The 20,613-nt window shown below is 39.3% G+C and overlaps 1 protein-coding gene and 1 long non-coding RNA gene across 2 annotated transcripts in view; one reads left to right on the top strand and one right to left on the bottom strand.

Moving 5' to 3' along the window:
• Positions 1 to 4,589: 4,589 nt before the first annotated feature.
• On the top strand, positions 4,590 to 20,494 carry cep170ab (centrosomal protein 170Ab). The gene is made up of 18 exons (XM_088419978.1): positions 4,590 to 4,696; positions 4,798 to 4,887; positions 5,169 to 5,247; positions 6,144 to 6,202; positions 6,598 to 6,757; positions 7,079 to 7,210; positions 7,445 to 7,897; positions 7,971 to 8,338; positions 8,418 to 8,540; positions 9,473 to 9,602; positions 9,731 to 11,155; positions 12,075 to 12,303; positions 13,740 to 13,848; positions 13,963 to 14,118; positions 14,473 to 14,561; positions 14,936 to 15,029; positions 16,529 to 16,580; positions 17,221 to 20,494. Exons 1-18 carry the CDS (start codon positions 4,592 to 4,594, stop codon positions 17,469 to 17,471), a joined length of 4,104 nt encoding a protein of 1,367 aa, XP_088276104.1. The 5' UTR covers positions 4,590 to 4,591; the 3' UTR covers positions 17,472 to 20,494.
• Positions 8,487 to 20,613, bottom strand: part of LOC148420948 (uncharacterized) — a 26,719-nt gene continuing 14,592 nt past the window's right edge. Inside the window, exon 3 of the long non-coding RNA XR_015866192.1 lies at positions 8,487 to 9,566. This is a non-coding gene — a long non-coding RNA (uncharacterized LOC148420948). The remainder of the gene's footprint in view (positions 9,567 to 20,613) is intronic.

Genomic DNA, 20,613 nt, shown 5'->3' with positions numbered 1-20,613 from the left:
AGCATTGAATTTGATTTGCCAATACCTGCAGAAACCCTGTTAATTAGTTTCCGTACCTCCTGGAAGTGCCCCCATGTTGTCTATCCAGGGGTATTACTACCTCTATTTGAAAACTACAAGTAGGAGACTATTTTGCAGTGTAAAGTGAGAAGATCCATCTGCTATCTTCACAAGGGTCGGAGGCTTGCTGGTGCCTATTCCAGCTGACTTCGGGCAGTAGATGAGGGACACCCTGAACTGGTTGCCAGGCAATTGCAGGGCACACAGAGACAAACAACCATCAATGCACCCGATCACACCTCAGGACAATTTAGTATGTCCACTAAACCTGCCGGGCATGTTTTTGGAGTGTGGGAGGAAGCCGAAGAGCCCAGAGAGATCCCACACAGGCTGGCGGAGAACATGTTAACTCCACACAGAAAGGTCAGAGCCAGCTGGATTCGAGCTCGGGTCCCTTAACTTTGAGGCAGACGTGTTAACCAGCACACCACCGAGCCTCCACTATTGGAGAATATTTGCATCTCAAAGTGTAGCCTGATTGTAACTTGACAACAATATGTTTCCTTCATGGTCATGAGGTGCCTTGTTTATGTAAGAGGACTGCATGTGTACAGTATGAGGTCATTATACAAACATTTGGGACCTTCCTGAGACATGTATTTGTCATTATGGAAATAAATAATTATTTATGGTCATGGCATACAGTATGTAAGGTACACATAAATTTGTTATGATGATGCAAGCTCAAAGCTTAACAAAGGCCAGTGGCAGAACATGCACTTTTATAGCAGAGCAGTAAATGGGGGCTTGCTGAACTTACAAATAGAAACAAACCATCCAGATATGATTTAAGTATACTGTACAATATGGCAATAAGTAACTGCCAAGAAGACAAAGCAGAACAGAGTCAATATTTAAATGAAATGCATTACTTTTCTTAAGGTACTGGGATGCACATTGGTTCAATTAAAAACAAATGTGCATATATTTCATTCATATTTAAAATGGCTTTTTAGTTTAGGAAGTGCACGGTTCTAATGTGCCCAAAGTCGCACTGCTGAAAACAATTTTGATAGATATTAGTTATATTACAGTTTGCAGTGGTGTTCAATGGAATTCAAACTGAACTGGTTTATTCAAGTATTGAAAATACCTTGGCATTAAATAATGGAACTCTAATTAAAAAATTACATTTTTTAAGTGTCCAGAGAATAAATCCCAGATAAATATTACATCAATACTTAAGATCTTTAAGGATGTTAATTTCCAGATACTTAAGCATTAAATCGATACTTAAGTAACTGGGACTGAATGTCTGGGCTCTTTAAAAACAGTGTGAAAATGCGTCCCTGGCGTTGAATGAGTTAAAGAGAAAAATACATTGGCAACAACTTAAGCAAAACTCTTCAAAATAATATCTATTAAATCTTTGCTGTTTCTGACAACCACAACAAAAGCATTTAATTATGCAAAATGTTTATTATTATGGTTGTACTAAATGTTCATGGTAAAAAAAAATATTTTAAATTAAAATATATGTGTAACTTTATGACATTAGTTGCAACTATGAATCAAAAATTGACATCACTACATACATACATATATATATATATATATATATATATATATATATATATATATATATATATATATATATATATATATATATATATATATATATATATATATATATATATATATATATATATATTTGTGATGTCAAGTCAAAAACTTTAACCCATAGTAAATAATCACACAATTTTACATAATTAGTCACAATTAGTCACATTTTTCTATTTCTGCTCCTAGTCGTTTTTTACCAAGCTTCTATCAGATATTTAATACTATAAAATCTTGGAATTGATGCAAAATCATGAAGTAGTAAGTATATTTTGAATCAAGGACAGTTTTAATAGCTTTCTTTGAATTATTTTCCTGTAAAACACAACTGTTGAACAAAACCATTGAAACAGACTTAGCTTTACAGACGTTGTTCTGTTCATAGAAGACTTCTCACTTCTAGTTTCAGTTGTGCCCGCAAGCAGCACATTCCAGCTGGGGTGATTTGCGCAGTCCCATGTAGGGATCTTGAGAAGTGTATTTTACTATGAGATGATGCGACAAAGATGTACAGCTAATATGCTACATAAATTAGGCAAACTACATGAGATTTCTCCACCAAGTAAATAAGTACATATTAAATTAAAGATACCTATAGTCTATGTTTGTCCATCTTCCTGCCACTATTTCTCTAAATTTGTCTGCAGGTAAAACTGCAGTCAATAATGAATGCTGTAAAGAATTTAAATTAATCTCCAGTTAACTTTTCGTTTTGACAGCCCTCATAGAACATATAACATACATTACATACATACTGTACATTAATACAGTATATACATATAAATATGGCTCGGCTACCTAAATGATACACTCGGAGAGAGAGAGAGAGAGAGAGAGAGAGAGAGAGAGAGAGAGAGAGTCAATCTAAAATTAAAATGAAACGTCCTTCCGTAGTGGGGGAAAAATGCATAAAAGGCTATATACAGCCGTACCTGTTCCGCCCGTTTATAATATATGTTATTTGTTGAACGCTAGAATTAATTGGATAATTGAGCTTCACTCGCGTCCACATAAGAAGCCTGATGCTTTGGCGCTATCTAGTGTACAAAACTGGGAAGTTGTTTAACTTCCTAGTTATGTTTTGTTTTGTTTAATAATAAAAATACATATAAAAATAAAAATTGCTATATATCATGTATTATGGAAGTTTTATATATCATATTGTAACTGTAGATGTTTTTTCAATAACGATTTGTGTAATGTGTTTCCCAGCAGTTAGGCTGCCTAATCAAAACGCCATTCAAACGCACCGTACTTAATTCGCAATCCGTAATGTATGTTCTCCTTTGATTTGAAACAAATGTAAAGAATAAGAAATGCCCTAACACCAAAGTTGACTGATGACAAGGGAGGTAGTTTGAAACAGACTACTTGTCTTTCTACTGTGGTGTTAAGTAGCCATGTAGCGTGTTGTCCAACATGAGCACACGGCGCCACCGTGAGGCGAAGACATTGTAACGTTACTGGGCTTGGCGACCAGCACAGTGAAAGAAGCACAAACCATAAATCAAGAGCGTATCGGATGGTGATCATACTAGCAGCAGCAGGTGAGTAAATTGGTAGCTCCGTCTTTTGTGTTTGCAACCAAGGTGTCCTGGTCCTGATGCGAGTGACTCGTTTAGTTTCTCCAAAGGGATGCGGTTAGATGAGCATCGCTGCGTACGCCCCTTTTGAGAGAGCTAGCTTGTGTGTCGACTATAGCAGGACAATATTGTGTCAACACCTCTAGACAACATTTGCTGACGAATAATTCCTGTTTAAAAATACGTGATGTTTGGACCATACTTGGAACGAGGCTGCATTTACCTCAAAGATCAAGTGTAAAACAGAGCGGTTAACTGTACCAGGATCAATACTGCAGATTAGGGCAGCATTCGGAATAAACACCGCAATCAACGCTCGTGTTAAATACTAACACTCGTATAAATAGCAATGACACGACGTGATGAACGTCGAATTATTCTCCGCGAATTGTTGCATGGCTCCTTGTGAAACAGGGCCTAACTGGGCTAATTTTCAGGCGTTGTCATTGGCTGGCTAGCGATCAGCTGCCTCCCCCTGCATGCCTAGTTGATGTTTTGTCATCTTCAGAGGAGAGTTTCTGAACATCTCGGCATGGATGTGCACTCAAGCATCTAAAGGGGGTAAGTAGACCACTGTCGCCCCCCCTCCCACCAAGCCTCTAAGGACCCAGGCAACCAAGATGATACTCTAAATTCAGGCACAGATGCTTTATGGACAAACTTGGATATTGCTCATGAATCCAGCCATGAGTCAGCACAAGGCCTGGGTGTTCATGACGCTATTGCAGCGTTCTGGCAGTTCAGGCGATAGTTCGAGTCAAAATAGAGGCTGTCGTACTTAAAGCATGCTGTTCATAGGAGAGCATCAAGGAGAGCACAGCTGAGGGTTTAGAAGAAAGACAGCCGACCTCACTGTGGACCATGTGTACAAATGTTTGCTTGGTTGACTTGCTCTGTTTCGGCTCAACGTTCAAGTCTTACTTTTCAGCTGTTCAAATGTATCACTTTAGTAGTCTTTCCAAACTCAACTGCTTGTGATTTCTTTTTTCATATCTGATTTTTAAAATAGGCTAACAACCAGTTCAGGGTTCACATCTCTTACTGCCCAAAAACTGCCGGGATATGCATCAGCAAGCCAGCAACCCTAGTGAGGATAAGTGGCTCTAGAAAATGAATAAATGACACAACAAGAACGTACAGACCTCAGACAGGAAGGCAAACAATGAGATTCAAACGTAAAACCTCGGAAATGGGAGGCATACATGGTTACCACTATTTTTTTCTGTAAAAATAAAACATCTCAGGCAAAATAGGACACACACAACTCTCATACTGGGAATTATTTAGTAGAATAGGCGTGTTGTGATGTGGAGTGTAGATTCAACTTCCAAATCTTTTCCTTTTCAGGAGGATGCATTAAGGGTCAACGGCGATCTTGAAAGGGAACTATGAGTCTGACGTCTTGGTTCCTAGTGAGCGGCGGTGGGACACGTCATCGTCTCCCCAGAGAGATGATTTTCGTGGGGAGGGATGACTGTGAACTCATGCTGCAGGTACAGATTAGCCACACTATGATGCGCCGTGCTCCTTGTATTTTAATTGGACAGAGATTATCTTGACTAACAGTTGAATGCCTGGATTGTATGTGATTTAGTCCCGCAGTGTGGACAAACAACATGCTGTCATCAACTACGAGGCGGAGACAGATGAACACAAAGTGAAGGACCTGGGCAGCTTAAATGGGGTAAATTACTGTTTTACTGAATGTCCCGGTGTGATATTATTTACTGGAGATGAGCATAACTTTTCCAGTCATTTGATTTTGTTCACCTTTTATTTAAAAATCGATATACTTTAGGAATGATGAAATACAGACAAACATAAAGACATTTTTAGTCAAAAGATGTCTTTATGTTACCATGGACAAAGTTTAGACTGTAGATTATTTTATGATTTCTTAGTACATATTATTTAAAATTACATCCTCCAGTACCATTGGCTCAACCACATTTTTGCCTTTTGCAGACCTTTGTCAATGATGTTCGAGTACAGGAGCAAATGTATGTCACACTGAAGATGGATGACAAACTGCGGTTCGGTTATGATATCCTTTGAGTCTGTTCTTCAATCTTCTGTTTGGTGGCAGAATAGAAGGCTAGTGCATTTGAACAACACTACACTTTTTTAGATTAGACCGGGGTCAGCAACCTGCGGCTTTTTCATCCTTATGTTGTGGCTCTCCGTGGTTTGGGAAAATAAAAAAATACTTGGTTCAGATCGACTACGTGGACGGCGTAACAAGCCATGCATTTGAATTGCAGTCAAAGAAGTTTGTGTGATTGGGTGATAGGGCGACATTTACGGTACGTGTTCGGTGCGAGAGGACACAAAGCGTGACGCAAGACAGCCAATCGGTTTTGGGAAGGTAAAAACAGCAAACAGGAATATAGTGCAGCCTTCCAAATTAAAGCCACACATTTTTAAAGACATTTCTAACTGAACAATAAAATCGCTTGAATTCTTAACACGGAATAAATTCACATGTTGAGTCAGTCTCCGAGTTATTTTCTTGAAACGAAGAAGGTAACAATTTGGCTGACACAAACACTGCTAAAACCTAAATGACAAACGGAGAACGTGAACAGAAAATACAGCTCACCTTTCCAGATTAAAAGCGGATATTTCAAAATAAGATAATGCAGGTAATTAAATAATACAAATTGGAGCGCTTGAAGAATTCTCGACAAAGAATAAATCTCACCTTAATGCTTACGTTTGTGAACACAGATGGATTCGGACGTTGGTTCGATCTGCTTGCTTCTTTTAATGAAAATAACGTGGTACAACCTCAGATAGCAAAGGGTGCTAACACACAGTGTTGTCTTATCCGTGGAAACTTTGTCAAAATGGCTCTTTGAATGTTAAAGGTTGCCGACCCCTGGATTAGACTATCACTACGTGATTCTCACCATGACATACTTTCACCTTGACTTGTCCCACATACAAACTTGTTCACTGTTGTTCGTGGAGAGCTGCACATACCTGAAGAGGCTCTTAAGGTGAGACTCCCCCCCTAGGTGAAAAAATCACATACAACTCCTCCTGTAGCAAAAAAAATATTGTGTTTCTATCTTTTTAAGTGAAATGAATTAGGCGATGCCTGCTTTGGGACTGAACTTCATGCATACTATGGCAGAGTTCAAAGGATACAAGGATGGTACACTCAGTGGTCACATTACTATTAACATCCAGTACCAGAACTATACAATACTAAAATATATTAATTTTAGTAAGTAATAATGGTGCAAGGCTTTTACTGTTCCTCACTGAAATATCCAGGTACAAGTGGCAGATTGTTCTGTACATTCTTTAACCAAAAAATACATAAAATATTAACATGTCCAAACACTCAGATTTTTGTTTGACCTGTCTCCTCTCATCCTGCTGCTTTCAGCATGAGAAGTTTAGCAGCCAGCTTCAGCTCAGCCAGAGAAGGCCTCTGGAGGGCGAATCATCAAAGTCAGAGGAGAAACCCTCCGAGGCTCCTGCACCGGCGTCTGGGTCAGCCTCTTCTAAACCCCCGGAGCCCAATCGGGTAGAAGAAAAGTTGGCAGGTTAGCTGCTACAACAAAGTCTGCTGAGTTTTTGCAATGATTTAACTTTCTTGTGATGGTGTTAACAATGCCTACAGTATGTTTTCCACATCAGTTTCACTCATTTCAGTTTTTTGTTTGTACCATATTGTTCCTCCTATAGGGCACACTTAAAATCCTTTTATTTCTCAAAAAAAAATATTGTGCGTCTTATAATACGGTACGCCTTATGTGTAAATTGAAGTTAACTGCTTGTACCGATACATGTCCTTCTGTTCTTTTTTGTCATGTTGCTCCTTCACCCAATAAAGTCATGATGGTCTTTTTTTTTTCTCTTTCTAGACGTAACAGTTTTGCACAGGGGAACACCTCTTTATGGACAGCCTGCCTGGTGGGGTGATGGAGACACTGATGATCAGTCGGGAAGGCCTGAGGAAAAGAATTCTGATAGGAATCGTGAAAAAGCTCAAACAGGTATACAAAGTGGCCCAAACGTTAATTTTGCCTGAGAAGGAGTAGGCGGCACGGTGAAGAGTGGTTAGCACATCACGCTCAGAAGTCGCAGGTTCTCAGTTCTGTCACTTGTGTTTTACCAGATTCAAAAGTGCAATTTTTCGTTTCATTTTATCTTGAAAAAAATTTCACAATATGACCAGGTTTTTCAAGTGTTACGTATAAACCACAATGCCATTGTGCTTTGTGTGACAGACACAAAGAAGAGTGCAGAAATGCCCAAGTCAGCCCTGCAAATGTCCTCTACCCAGGAGCCAAGTTACTTTGAAATCCCAACCAAAGATGCTCCCTTAGAAGGTAAAGCAAGTGGTGAGGCCACATCTAGAGATCAAGAGGCCGCTATGTCATCTGCTGCAGAGCCTGTCCACGGTCACGCATCCTACACCATAGAATTTGATCCCGGAGCGTCAGGCAAAGTGACGGTCAAAGATCGAGTGGCGAAGTTGGGCTTGGACACAAGGCCGCGTCCAAAACGGGGAGTGGGAGAGGAGCTGAGTCCACTTCAGACAGCCATGGTGGCAGCAGAGGTGAAAGTCGCTGACTGGCTGGCCCAGAATGAGCTGCCTTTGACGGTCAAAGAAACGGTTGCGGAAGACGGTGGAGAAAGTGTGAAAAGCGATGTACCTGTTCATTTGAGGAGTCTTAAAGGTACTGTTTACCACCGCTTGAGTTAAACAACCTTGTCCTCAGTTCATTCTTATTTGCCATTCTTCTATGCCAGACAGCAAACATGAGGATGGCACGCAAAGTGACTCAGAGAACGCACTTGGAGAACAACGCAGGGCTGCCGCTCTGGAGGAGCGCTCTATGGGGCTTTGGGGCGGAGCAGGAATGAAGATCAGGGAAGGGCGCGCAAATGTGCCTGAGGGGCTCTTTGCAGAGGAGGAAAGTCCAGCACGCCGCCGTAGGTCTTCAAGTACAAAAGTGTCAGTTAGCTATGAAAGGCAACGCACCGCTGCGCCGCATCAACAAAGTAGCCACGATGCGTGCTATCAACATGGAGATGATTACAGTGACAGAGGAACATACACCATTGAGCTGGAAAACGGAGATCATGAAGAAGAGGAAGCTCGACAAATGATTGACAAGGTGCAAAGGAAGAAACACAGCATCTCATTCATTTGAACATGTTCACTGTAAATGTTTTCCTGTCATTTGTATATTTCAGGTGTTTGGTGTAGATGAACTAGAAGCTGTTTCTACAGTGAGGAGTGCAGACCTAAATGAAAACCTTCCTTCTCATAAATCTGGTGCTCGAGATAGAGGAAAACATGGCTTCACGGAAACAGAGGTGCAATATCGGAGTTATAAGTACAACACTAGTAGCTCATCATCAACACCAACAAACCAGCAGCGAGCTATGGTGGTGGCAGCATCATCCTTTAAGGATGTATTTTCTTCACCTGAATGGGGACCTAAACAAGCTGACGAGTTAATAGCTCCAAATGCCAGTGTTAGCATACAACCTTCAAATCTCAACTATAAAGAACTAAAATGTCACAAAAAGCTGAAAATAGAGCACCTGAAAATTATTTGAGGTGAAACAGAGGCACTTTAATGGACAACCATAATATAACAAGAGTGTAATTGTGACTGGTTCATTCTGAACACAGCTGTATCCCAAGTTTTAATAGGGTGTGCACACTTGTGCAGCCACATTGTCTCAGTCATTTTACTTACCAATTTTACATACTGACCAATTAAGTTAAAAAAAAACGTTGTCACAATTTTATGGGGGATGTTTTTTTAAGTACATAATTTGTCAAACACTCATTTAATGTGAGTAGTCCTATATTTTATGTATGGTTATTTGTTGGTTTGTCATGCATCCATTGTCTTGACTGATGAATGGGCAATTGGGAGTGTCAAATATACTTACCTTGCATGATTTTGGGAAAGTAGACAGAAAGCGAAGTATCTGGAGAAAACCCACACCGACACAGAGATAACATATAAACTCCTGACAGGAAAGCTGGAACTGGAATTGAACCTCTGAACTGTGACGTGCCCGTTTGTTTATCACATATACATAACCCATAGTTACATAACTCCAAGTTTAAAATAAATAATAATCTGAACAGTTTTGTTGATTTAGTATAACTCAAATCGATGATACAAATGAATCTGTTTTAGTGATGATCTGCACACAACTCACATTATGATTCCCAACTAAAATGTGCCATAGAATCCTGTTTAATATATTTTCCATTCTTTTTTTTCCAGGTACTGCCTGAGGAACTGGTGGTAGGTGGTCCTCGCTGGGTCTCACAGTGGGCCGTCCTTGCTGCCAGCCACATTCGGACAGACCCTGAAGGATCTGGTGGAGAGAGTCACAGTTTAGTTACTGATAAAGGTACTAAAAAGCTATAGAAGAGAAAATACAAATAACATGAAATGCATTTGTTTTTTTCAAGCACTGCACACACACCAAAAACACTCATTTGAGATCTGATGTTACAAATGCTGCATTTTATTTTTCAGCAGACATAAGTGAATCCAGCCATTCCTTTGCTTCATATGGTCAAAGAGAACATAAAAGAAGAACTCTGCCTCAAGTGCCCGATGAGGAAGTTACTCAAGGGAGGAGGACCCCAAGTTCTGGTATGCACACAGATATGGGAGAGAAACAGGACACTGAACCGCAAGAGAAGGAGCACCGAGAAGGTAAAATAGCAGAGGGTGGAAATAAGCCTGCTCATGGCAGCCCCAGTCGCTCTTCACCAGCCAAGTCGCAGGGCAGCAGTTATGGAAGAACATGTCAGCCAGGTGCAATGGCAAAGCTGCCTCCTCGCCCAAAGACGAGTGGAGAAAGACGAAAAGAGGAAGTGCAGAGGAGGAAAAAGGAAGAGAAGATTAGAGATAGTGGGAAACCCTTTTTGAGACAAGAGAGTTTTACTGTGGAGAAACCAAGCTCCAATGTACCCATTGAGCTGATTCCCCGCATTGATGGACTCACAGGTAGCAGACCCCCGAGCAGGGAGGCTGGCATTGACAGTGACACACTACAGAAAGACTCTGAGGCAGTGGCAGCTTTTTTAGAGACCACTGTATCAGACCAAGGTGACCCGCCAAGTCAGTCCATCGAAGGGTCCATGTCACCGGAGTCAGATGTTGACACAACTAGTACGGTAAGCCAAGCTGATGGAGCAAGGAAGATGGTTCAAAAACGGCGAATTCTTGTAGGGCAGCAAAAAGAGAGAACCGTTGTGTGCTCAAACAGCAAAGGCCCAGCTGCTGGTCGAGACACACAGGACAAGAGGGTTAAGACCAGAACACAAGGTCTTCAGCAGCCGTCCACTTCGCTGGATCTCACAGATGATGACGTCAATTCGAACTCACTTCTTTCTGATAGCCAGCCTACCACACAGGAACCTAGAGGTTCACGGGCCCGAACCCAAACAGGAAGCACAACAGTGGGGGCCAGCACCAAGTCCAGTAGGGCTAAGATCAACCAAGCCCCTGCCTCTCTTCCGGCCAGTAAAACCACAAGTGTACCCAAGCCAAGGCCCACAAGGGCATCCATACTGCGAAGAGCCCGACTTGGCGACTCGACCGACACGGAACCTGCGGATTTAGACAGGATGTCTGTGGCCTCTGAAGCCTCGACAACAAGTTCCACATCTAGGACAGGCCTGGCAAAAAGAGGAATGTCTAGGATAGAGGCTTTGGCTCAGCCAAGGAGACCGAGAGTTGGTTCTCCTTCTGCCCAGAGTGACTCTGAAGCCACCGTGACCAGGAATAGAGGATTGGGAGCTAGAAGCACTATAGGTGATTATGCAATTAGACACGGATTAAGAGGGTCTAATGTGACCTCTCTATGTGGGCCTAGAGCCAGGGCCAACAGTGCTTCCAAGCTCCCTGACAAAAATAAAGCCACTTCCTCATATGGACAGGCCACACCAGCAGGTATTTGTTAATGGAAAATATCAATGTGATGTCTAACGTCCACGGATTCCTCTGCTTTTGTAGAAATTGTCATTTTTAGTCATTATTTAGTGCTGCCAAAAGGTTTAAGATTAAGATCTTCAATTAAATAATGGAAATAACCCCATTTGAGTCATACTTTAATATCTGAGAGAAACCCTCAACTAGTTCAATCCATTTTTTTTCAAAAACTTTGATAGATTTTATTAATGTGACGGATCAAAAGATTGATATTCAATAGTTAAAAGATTAAGATCTTCAATTAAATAATGGAAATAACCCCATTTGAGTCATACTTTAATATTTGAGAGAAACCCTCAACTCAGTTCAATCCATTTTTTTTCAAAAACTTTGATAGCTTTTATTAATGTGACGGATCAAAAGATTGATATTCAATAGTAAAAATGTGGCTTCAGTCATTTATTTTCTTGAAGGAATTCACTTGTAAACATTTAGCATCTGTTGTATTTGAGACTAGTCTTGATTGCTGATTGTAATCTTTAATCCAAACATCAGGTGGAATGGTGCTTTTTTCTTTTCTAATTACCAAATAAAAAGAAAGTAAACATAATAAAACATCGTCCATCTTGTCAGTCTCGGATTTGCTCATACGTGGCGTGTTCTTAAGTATAATTTTCCGAAGAACTTGGCTATGCCTTGCTACGTTAGTGCCTTTGTTGGTTCACTCAACTTTAGCTGCAGTCACAGCTAGTTGCTTTGCCTGTATTTTTTAGGCCAAACCTTGATTAGCACATTTTAACAAAAGAAAAAAAAGAATTTTAACTATGAATCGAATTCATTATTTCAATCACAATACTAAACCTGTTTACTTTTATTAATCAAATCAACAACCGTTTCAATCCTCAAGCATTGTCTAATCTTTCTCTTTTTTTCTCCATAGCCAGCACTCGATGGCGGCGTGTGCCTGTAGAGTATGCCTCCACTTCAGAAGACGAGTACGGTTCCAACCGCCATATGTCCAAACAGGCACGGCCAGTTCCATCCACACGAGTGGCGCAGCTAGGAGGATCCGGGCCAACTGCTCCTAATTCTGCAGGCCTGAATGCAGAGTCTAGGGATCAGGATGACTATATGAGAGACTGGACAGCACACAGTGAGGAAATTGCCAGGTATGTCATCCAATAAACATTGCAGAAGCTTTCAAAGACATGGCGTCATCATCAAGAAACTCAAACTTATATATAAATAATACTTCAGGAGGAGAGCCCTGAAAAATTTCGTTGCAGAACTAGAACGACCTGTCAAGTGGCAGTCTTTATACAGCATGAATATGCTGTTTCTATACAGCTAGGTTAACGTTACTGCATTATTGCTCATATTACAGCTTTCTTACAGCTTTAGAACCTCCATTGGGTGCCAGCTTTCAATTGTAATTACAGCAAACCCACTCTGGTACTGGCTCACCATGCACTACGCTTGCTGCTCACACAAATGAATTTTAAACCATTTCTTGTGAAGAGTTTCAGTGAAGACCGATTAAACTCACAAAAGGTTTGTAGCCAAGCACCTATTTTCGCCACTTTGACATTCTCTACAGTAAAACCTTGTGACTAATAAAGAAATAAGTTGTTGTTTACTTGGCCAACAAAATTACAAATTTCTTCTGCCCAACTCCGGTGCAAAAATGTAAGCGAAAGCAGGTGCTGGGATAATGTGGGCGTGCGTTTAGCATGCACAAGCAATAAGGGAAGTGATGTGGCGTTGGTGCGAGGACGTAAAGTGACATCATCAAGAGAGGGACACAGTTGTTTTCTTTGATCCGGAGTGCAGGAACCACTAGGAATTCTCAAGTAGGTCAAACAATACTTTGGAGATGTTTAGAGTGATGCAGTCCCTGTTTGTAAAAGTAATCAAAAATGAGTGTAAAAGACAAAATGTCCTTCTCTTATCATTCTGGCAGTTAGCAAATAGAAAAATACTTGAAATGGGAAAATTTGCAATTGTCATGTTGGGTTTTTTTTACCTTCCATAATAATAATAACTTCAAAATAATGACCTGTGTGCAGTGTGGTGTTCGAGACGGACACGTTTGCTGGTAATGGGAATATAAATAATTGTCAAGGATCAAAATCTACTAATCCAACAGAGAATATGTTTGTTAGTAATCTGCCATACAAGTGTTACAAGCAAGTTAAAAGGTAGCCTCAATGTACAACAAATTCATACGACAAAAAAGCAACAATGAATTGTGTCACAGATGAACTGCCGGTATCTCACGTTTACACTTTTTTAATGTTGTAATAATGTTAATAATGAAGGTCACAGGACATGAAAATCAGTAGAAGTTAAAAACAAGAAGTCTCCGAATGCTTAATTTGCTTTACTTCACTTGTAGTGTGTTTTTCCTCTATCATTACAGTCCTCCACACAACTTGTCCTCATGTGAGGTTAACGACATAGTCTTTACCAAACTCCAAAGTTTCGTTTTGCTACCTATCATTTTCATCCGCTTGAGCAATCTTTCCGTATAAGTGTTCCGATTATGAAATATGAAGATTGTTTGAAGTTAAAAAAGTGACTTTTGGTATTCATATTTGCTCAACAGGATTAGCCAGGACCTTGCTAAAGACCTAGCAATGCTTGCAAGAGAGATTCATGATGTAGCCGGAGAGATTGACTCTGTGAGCCCTGCAGGGACTGACCCCGGAGTCGTGGTACTATCCAAACAGCCGAGCATTATATTACAAAATTGTGGATTTTGTTTGTATGCAAAATCAATCAACACCTTCAAATAATTGGAACAAGCTGAATATTGTATTCTGTTACAGCTGGAAGAGTGTGATGACAGCTTGGACCAAGGGGGTCCCTCCACAGATCATAGCAGCGCCCAGGAAGCAAATGGGAAGTCAGTTGAAATGAGACCAAAGGCCTCCAGTTTACAGGGATCTCGATCCATCCGTCGACAAACGTGGAACCGAGACGAAGTGAGAACCTCTTTGAATACAAAAATAATTCACCGTCCCCATGCACTACTTCTGGTGAAACCCGCTTACAGTACTAAAATGTATTTTGTCTTCAAGAGTATTTTAGCTTTTTCTCTGCCACTTACATATTGTCAATGTCAAATATCCACGTTGGCTGGTAGTAAATGAGTTTGAACAAGCACAGGACTCCCTAAATGCATGCAAAAATGTCATCAACATTTCATGCTGCATAATGCTATTATAATGTTTAAAATTATGCGTACTTTCAAGTGGCCGTATCATCTCATTTTAAACTTCCCACACTTAGCTTGATAATTTTGTCATATTTAAAGAAAACATGTTTTCTTCAATCAGGCAATGCTGGATAGTTTACTTCTACCATCTGTGAATCAACTCTCTAATAGAATAAGGCAATCCGTCGACAAAACAGCCAACAAAATCAGGTGAGCTTCATCCTGCATTACAACCATCCAATCATCTTGTCCAATTTTTAAAGCTATTGTAGAAAATGATTTCATGAGAAAAAACTGTAAGAGCAGGAAAGGAATATATTAAACCTTGATGCTTTTTTTTGTTTGTCATTGCCTTTGATAGTCTTTATTTGCTGAAACTAGGCCAGCTTGACCATTGTGTGACACATTAGGATGACATCAACACCCTGCAGCAACTCACAAGCATTCTTACTAAATTGTACACTTAGCAAAAGTAATTTAGGCTTAACGGATTTGTGGTACTGAATAACCCAGAGGGAAGGGCTTATCTTAAAAATATATTTGTATTTTGCTTTTATCCATTTTTACTGTTTCTCACTCCAAAGGATCCTTTTCAAGGATAAAGACCGCAAATGGGAAGAGATTGAGAGCAAACTTCAGGCAGAGCATGACTCCTTGCTGTTGAAAAGTTCCAACAAGGTGAGAATCCTGTGTGCTGACAATTCAGTTATACAACAACTGGCAAAAAGTGTGGAATCACAGCCTTAGAGGATGTTCATGCAGTTGTTTAATTTGGTATTTAAAAAAAGAAAGGCAGCTCACAGACATGACACAAAACTAAAGTCATTTCAAATGGCAACTTTCTGCCTTTAAGAAACACCACCAGAAATAAAGAACAAAAATGTGCTAGTCAGTCACGGTGACTTCACTAGACCGATCAGAAGGAGCAAATGATGGAATCACTCAATTCTGAGGAAAAAAATGTGGTAATCACCCTGTAACTGCTCATACCCCAAAATAACTTTTGCATCAGATTAGTTCTGTGTGATCACACCTTGGAGAGCTGTTTCGCCAAGTGGACTGACACGAATCATGGATTCAACACAAGAATGTCAATTGGAACAACAGAGAGGATTATCATCTTTCTTACAGTGACTTCATGGATTACTTAGAATTGCAGTTTACTGGTTTTACCTGAATGCAACACACACACCGGCATCACAGAGAGACCATACTTTGAGGTATGCGCCAAGAGAGCAAGAATAATAACACAATTTGCCATTGGTTTTAATAAATCGTAGCACGCAAGCTAAAAAAAAATGTTGGTTGGATGATTTATCTAAAGGCATTTATTTAAATCTCATTAAAATGTACAGTGGTTTTTCAAAATAAATAATGGTCTAAATATGTATTGTCACTTTAAGGTAAATCATCACGCAGTGTTGTAAAAGATGTTGATTCACAGTCAGTTGAACATCCCTGAAGACTGGTGTTTCCATATTTTTTGCCAAGAATTGTCATATCTCCTCCAAAAGAAAATGGCAAAACCAATTCTATTACATGCTTTGTTGTTTCATTCATCCATTCTTAACTTAGTTCTGTTTCAATTGTGAGCGGTTTGAAAAAAATAGTATTGCTCTAATTCTATATACAGACAACCACTATCGCACTGACGAGACAGTAAGACAGTTTAATGTATGTTGTCTGGTATTACTGTGGTATGGATTAATACAAACTGACATAGTATAAAAGGCAATTTATCATGGCTTCTGCAATGGGATGTTTTTTTATAATCTGTTTACATGAATAATCCAATTGCCTTTCACTGAATGGAATTAATGCCATTCAGTAGAAAATCTGTTCCCTCTAATAGTAAACACAAAATTGGATTACTTTTTGAGGCAGTCATACAAAATGTTGACAGAATATATTTAGACAGATTGGGCACAACATTCCTTTGAACGCTGTATTAAATTCCCATTTAAGAGACGGGAGAAAAGCAGAGCTTGAGAGTTTTACTCCTCAGAACTAAAGCTACACTAAATGACAAACAGGAAATGTGGCCGTCCTAGTCCAGGCCTCGTAAACAAAGCATGGACGAGGGTGCACATATGCGCAAACGTGGACAACAATTGGACCGTTTTGCATGCAAGATCATCCAACCTTCACGAGAGTTCACATTTGTTGTTGTTTACCAGGAGATTTCCACTATCATTCAAGACCTAAAGAGAGTGGAAAGACAACTGCTAGGTAAGAATCTAATTAATTTGACATTTCTATGACAGCACTTATTCATATTTAGTCCCAACAAATTTGAATAGTTTGGTTTAGCAATGTGTATGATATGAGAAAGCGTTGAACACAACTGTCTAACACTTTCACATGACTAAATTCTTTTATAAACAAAAAAGATGTATATTGCAATACTTGACGTTTGGGTAGTTAGTAATATTTAGCAGTTATGGCAGTCAAAGGTAATGCATTAACTTTGGAGATTCATTAAAATTGTATCAAGCAATAAAATAAAGATGAACTCAGTTAATATGCTCAATGACTCAAGGAAAAATGATCAATTTTGTGCACTTTGCAATGTAAGATTCTGAAGTTTTTCTCTGGTTGTACAATATTTCACAGGAAAAGCATCATACTAAAGGTTCAAAAAAAGCTATTACAATAGGCTGAAACCAAATATGGGTGTTTTATTTGATGATTTTAAGTTAATTCCAAAGCATTACTGTTGAAAAACATGATTAATTGAAGTTAATAAAGGGAAGAAAAATGTGATTAATTAGTTGACAGCTTATTGATGGCATCACAGTATGTTGAGGTTATTGCCAATGCTATTTGACATCATATTAAATACTTTTGAATATTTGTTCTCCTTGGCCAGTGATTGATATGATGGTGGACCCCGATGGCACCCTGGATGCTCTGACCAGCCTGGGTCTCACCAGCCCAATGGCTGACCAGAAGAGTCCTGCGGTTCTTCAGACAGATTCATCTCTTACATCTGGAGCACAGGCATCTTCCAGTGCACCGTTGGACTCAAAGCATGAAGTCGCTCCGGATGAATCACATGGACTCTCAGAGAGTTTACAGGTAGCAGAGAAAGTCACAGGGTCCCCACACACCAGTGGATAATTAACATCACTAAAAGCATCTTCTTAAAAGTATTTGTTTGTCAGACCTATCCTGAAGCCCTCTGAAACAAACAAAATTTTGACATGTACTTTTAGTGCAGAAATACAGAGTTGTGAAAAGCATATGTCCCCTTCCTACTTTCTGTGTCTTTGTAATATTTATCACTCGCAAAGGACGACTTTCGATCTCACATTGAGACTACACAACGATATATAAGATGCAGTCTCTAAAGCACGATTTATAATGTATGTTGTCTGATATTTTTTTTGTATGGAGTAATACAAAATGACATAGTATAAAAGACCATTTATTTTGGCTTCAGGAATGGGATATGTTGCTTATAATCTGTTTACATGAGTAATCATTTTTTAATTATGAAATAGTTTAATTGTTTAATCACCTAAATGTAATCTGTTAGACAAACCAAAGTAAAAAAAGCAATGCAATACTGTCAGTCTGGTAAAGGTTACAACATTTCCAAGACTCTAGGGTTTCAGCAAACCACCAACAGAGCCATTACACTACTCGGAACAGTGGCAAACCTTCCATGGTCGACCAACGAAGATTACTCCACAAGTGCGATGACGACTTATCCTTTAGGTCACAAAAGAACCAAGAAGAACTTCCAAAGAATTGCAGGCCTCGCTGGCCCTCAGTTAAGGTCAGTGTTTATGACTCCTCTATAAGCAAGACACTAGCCAAAAATAGAATTCATGAGAGGATTCCCGGGTGAACATCACTGCTGTGACAAAGAAACACAGAGGCTCATCTCACATTTGCCAAAAACCACATTGAAGTCTTTTAGAGAAACTGTCGACTGTTGAACTTTTTTGGAAGGTGTGCAGCCTGTTTATCTGGCATAAAAGCGGCAATGCATTCATTAAAAAGAACATGAAGGCAGCAGTAAAGCATGGTGGTGGTAGTGTGATGTTCTGGGGCTGCTTTGCATCCTCCAGAACAGGAAGACTTGCTGTGTGTAACAGAAAAATGAATTCTGACCTTGGATCATGCAGCAGGACATTGATCTGAAACACAGCAGCAAGTCCACCTCAGAAAGGCTAAAAAAGAACAAATTTAAAGTCAAAGCCTGGATTTAAATGCAATTGAGATTCTGTGGTGTGACCTTAAATTTGCAGATCATGCAAAAAAACGTACCAGTATGGTAGTTGAAACAATTCTTCAAAGAAGAGCGGGCCACAGTTCCTCTTCAGCGGTATGAAAGACTCATCGCCAGTTATCGCAAATGTTTGAGGCACTGTTAGGTTCTTACTAATAGGTTCGGGGGGCAATTATTTTTAAGTTTGGTAACCCAAGAGCTGTAAGAGCGATAGTAGCCGGTAAATGGAGGAAACACGACAACGCTCAGCTTTTCGTTTTGGCCTGTGCGCAACTGGTTATGTGAATGCGCAGCAGCCATTTATTGATTGCACACCGGTCTGTAACCCCATCTACACCCCCAAAAGTAGGTCACATCAATGTGTCCGTGTACTATTAATATAGGTTTGATGAAAAGAAACCTTTGCGAGTGATGAATATTTGAAAAACACACAATTCAAGAAGAGGGCAAATGATTTTTCATATGTTTTGGTTCTGGAAAATTTAGTTGGCATTTCTTTGAGTTACTGTTTTATGTAATGATTCTGTTGCTGATGCATAACAATTTCCTTATACAACTTTTTTTTTGCATTATTATATCACCCATTTTTATGCATAGGGTGCGATTTACAAACCTTTGCCCACTGACATGTCATTGACAACGCAAATAGTGTAACTTAATAAGACAGGTCTATGTAAAGATGTCCCAAAATATCATACCATGATACAATTTTTCACTCGTGTGTGTGAAAAGAACCAAGATGTACAATATTTAACTTGTAACCAGTCTTTACAGTCCAAATCCCAAACTATGACATGCCTTTTCCATGTGAAAGATCGTATGACATTTGAGTGTTTGATGCTGTTTTCTGAGTTTTCATTTTTTTTCCTCAACATCTGCACTAAAACATTTTTTGGTGTGTGTTTGCCTGCAATCTGTGTATATTATTAAGGTCAAATGTAGCTATCGCTTAAGTATTTTGTCACAAGTGCCCTAAATTGAGCAATTATTATAGTAAAACGGCAGAAAAAATTGCCCAAAGTGAGATAGTGTGGGAATCATAAAAGTAGGTTTTTTTTTGCACATATTGAAGCTGTTGTAGAATATCAAGGAAAAGTGGTTTTAATTTGGCAATTTAACATTAAAGATTAAACCAACAAATGTTATTGAGCCATTACACGCAATTGACATATCAAGCATTCCCTTGTTGTAACTGCTGATCAAGATTTTCATCTTATTAAAACCACAAATCCACAAACCCCAAAAATTACAATACGGTACTGTGAAAAGCTTCAGTTTTGTAGGTTTAACAGTCATCCAAAGAAATAAAACTTTTAACTTGCTTAAAGCATAATAAAACGTTTGTTTATTTAACATGTCAAATTCACCTTTTAAATTGAGTTGCACAAATAGAACCTTTTCAGGATATTCAAATTTTCTGAGTAGTACCTGTATATTGATGTATAAAGGATGAAGAAACACCTCTTATCATGCTCCATTCATCTTGATGTTTTGGCCAAAAAGTATACAGGGTTGCAGTCATTAGGGAAAGGTTTGGTCAAATTATTTTCTATGTAAGTGTTGTGTTTGAACCAGCATAGTAAGGGTCTACCTCCAAGTCCTGCAGTGGCATGCTGCAAAGATGCAATGGAGAGATGGACAGCGAGTCATTATATTATTGTTTACACATGAATGTAACTTGATCAAATTCTACCTAACAGATGAACTATGTATTACTAACTGCATTTTGTGATCCGCACTTAGTGAAGTTTGTTCATTGATGATTTTGACAGTTTTGTTTGGCTGGTTTGTAAAAGAAAAATATCTTTCTAATGATTTTAGTATAATTGTTAACCTCACAATACCTGCGTATTGTTTGCCTTGTTTCCAATAAAATGCATGATAAAGATACTTTTACAGTTTGAAAGAGAGTCCCTGTAGTGTTTTGGTAGCAAATGAGTGACACAAGGATACCACACTGTGATACAATGTGACAGTGGCGATGAACCACAACTTTTCATTTGCTACACCACTCATCTAGTGGTG

This window comes from Hippichthys cyanospilos, chromosome 7 (assembly GCF_059441005.1).
Source record: "Hippichthys cyanospilos isolate Australia breed blue-spotted pipefish chromosome 7, RoL_Hcya_1.0, whole genome shotgun sequence".
Taxonomy (NCBI): Eukaryota; Metazoa; Chordata; class Actinopteri; order Syngnathiformes; family Syngnathidae; genus Hippichthys; species Hippichthys cyanospilos.
This window is presented reverse-complemented; position numbering and strand designations above follow the sequence as displayed.

Bases quoted from the DNA above. Each gene is read 5' to 3' on its own strand.
- cep170ab (XM_088419978.1), top strand. From the start codon at position 4,592: ATGAGTCTGACGTCTTGGTTCCTAGTGAGCGGCGGTGGGACACGTCAT. The intron at 6,203-6,597 runs GTGAGACTCCCC...TGCTGCTTTCAG, and splicing joins TACCTGAAGAGGCTCTTAAG to CATGAGAAGTTTAGCAGCCA. The intron at 15,030-16,528 runs GTGAGAATCCTG...GTTGTTTACCAG, and splicing joins TGTTGAAAAGTTCCAACAAG to GAGATTTCCACTATCATTCA.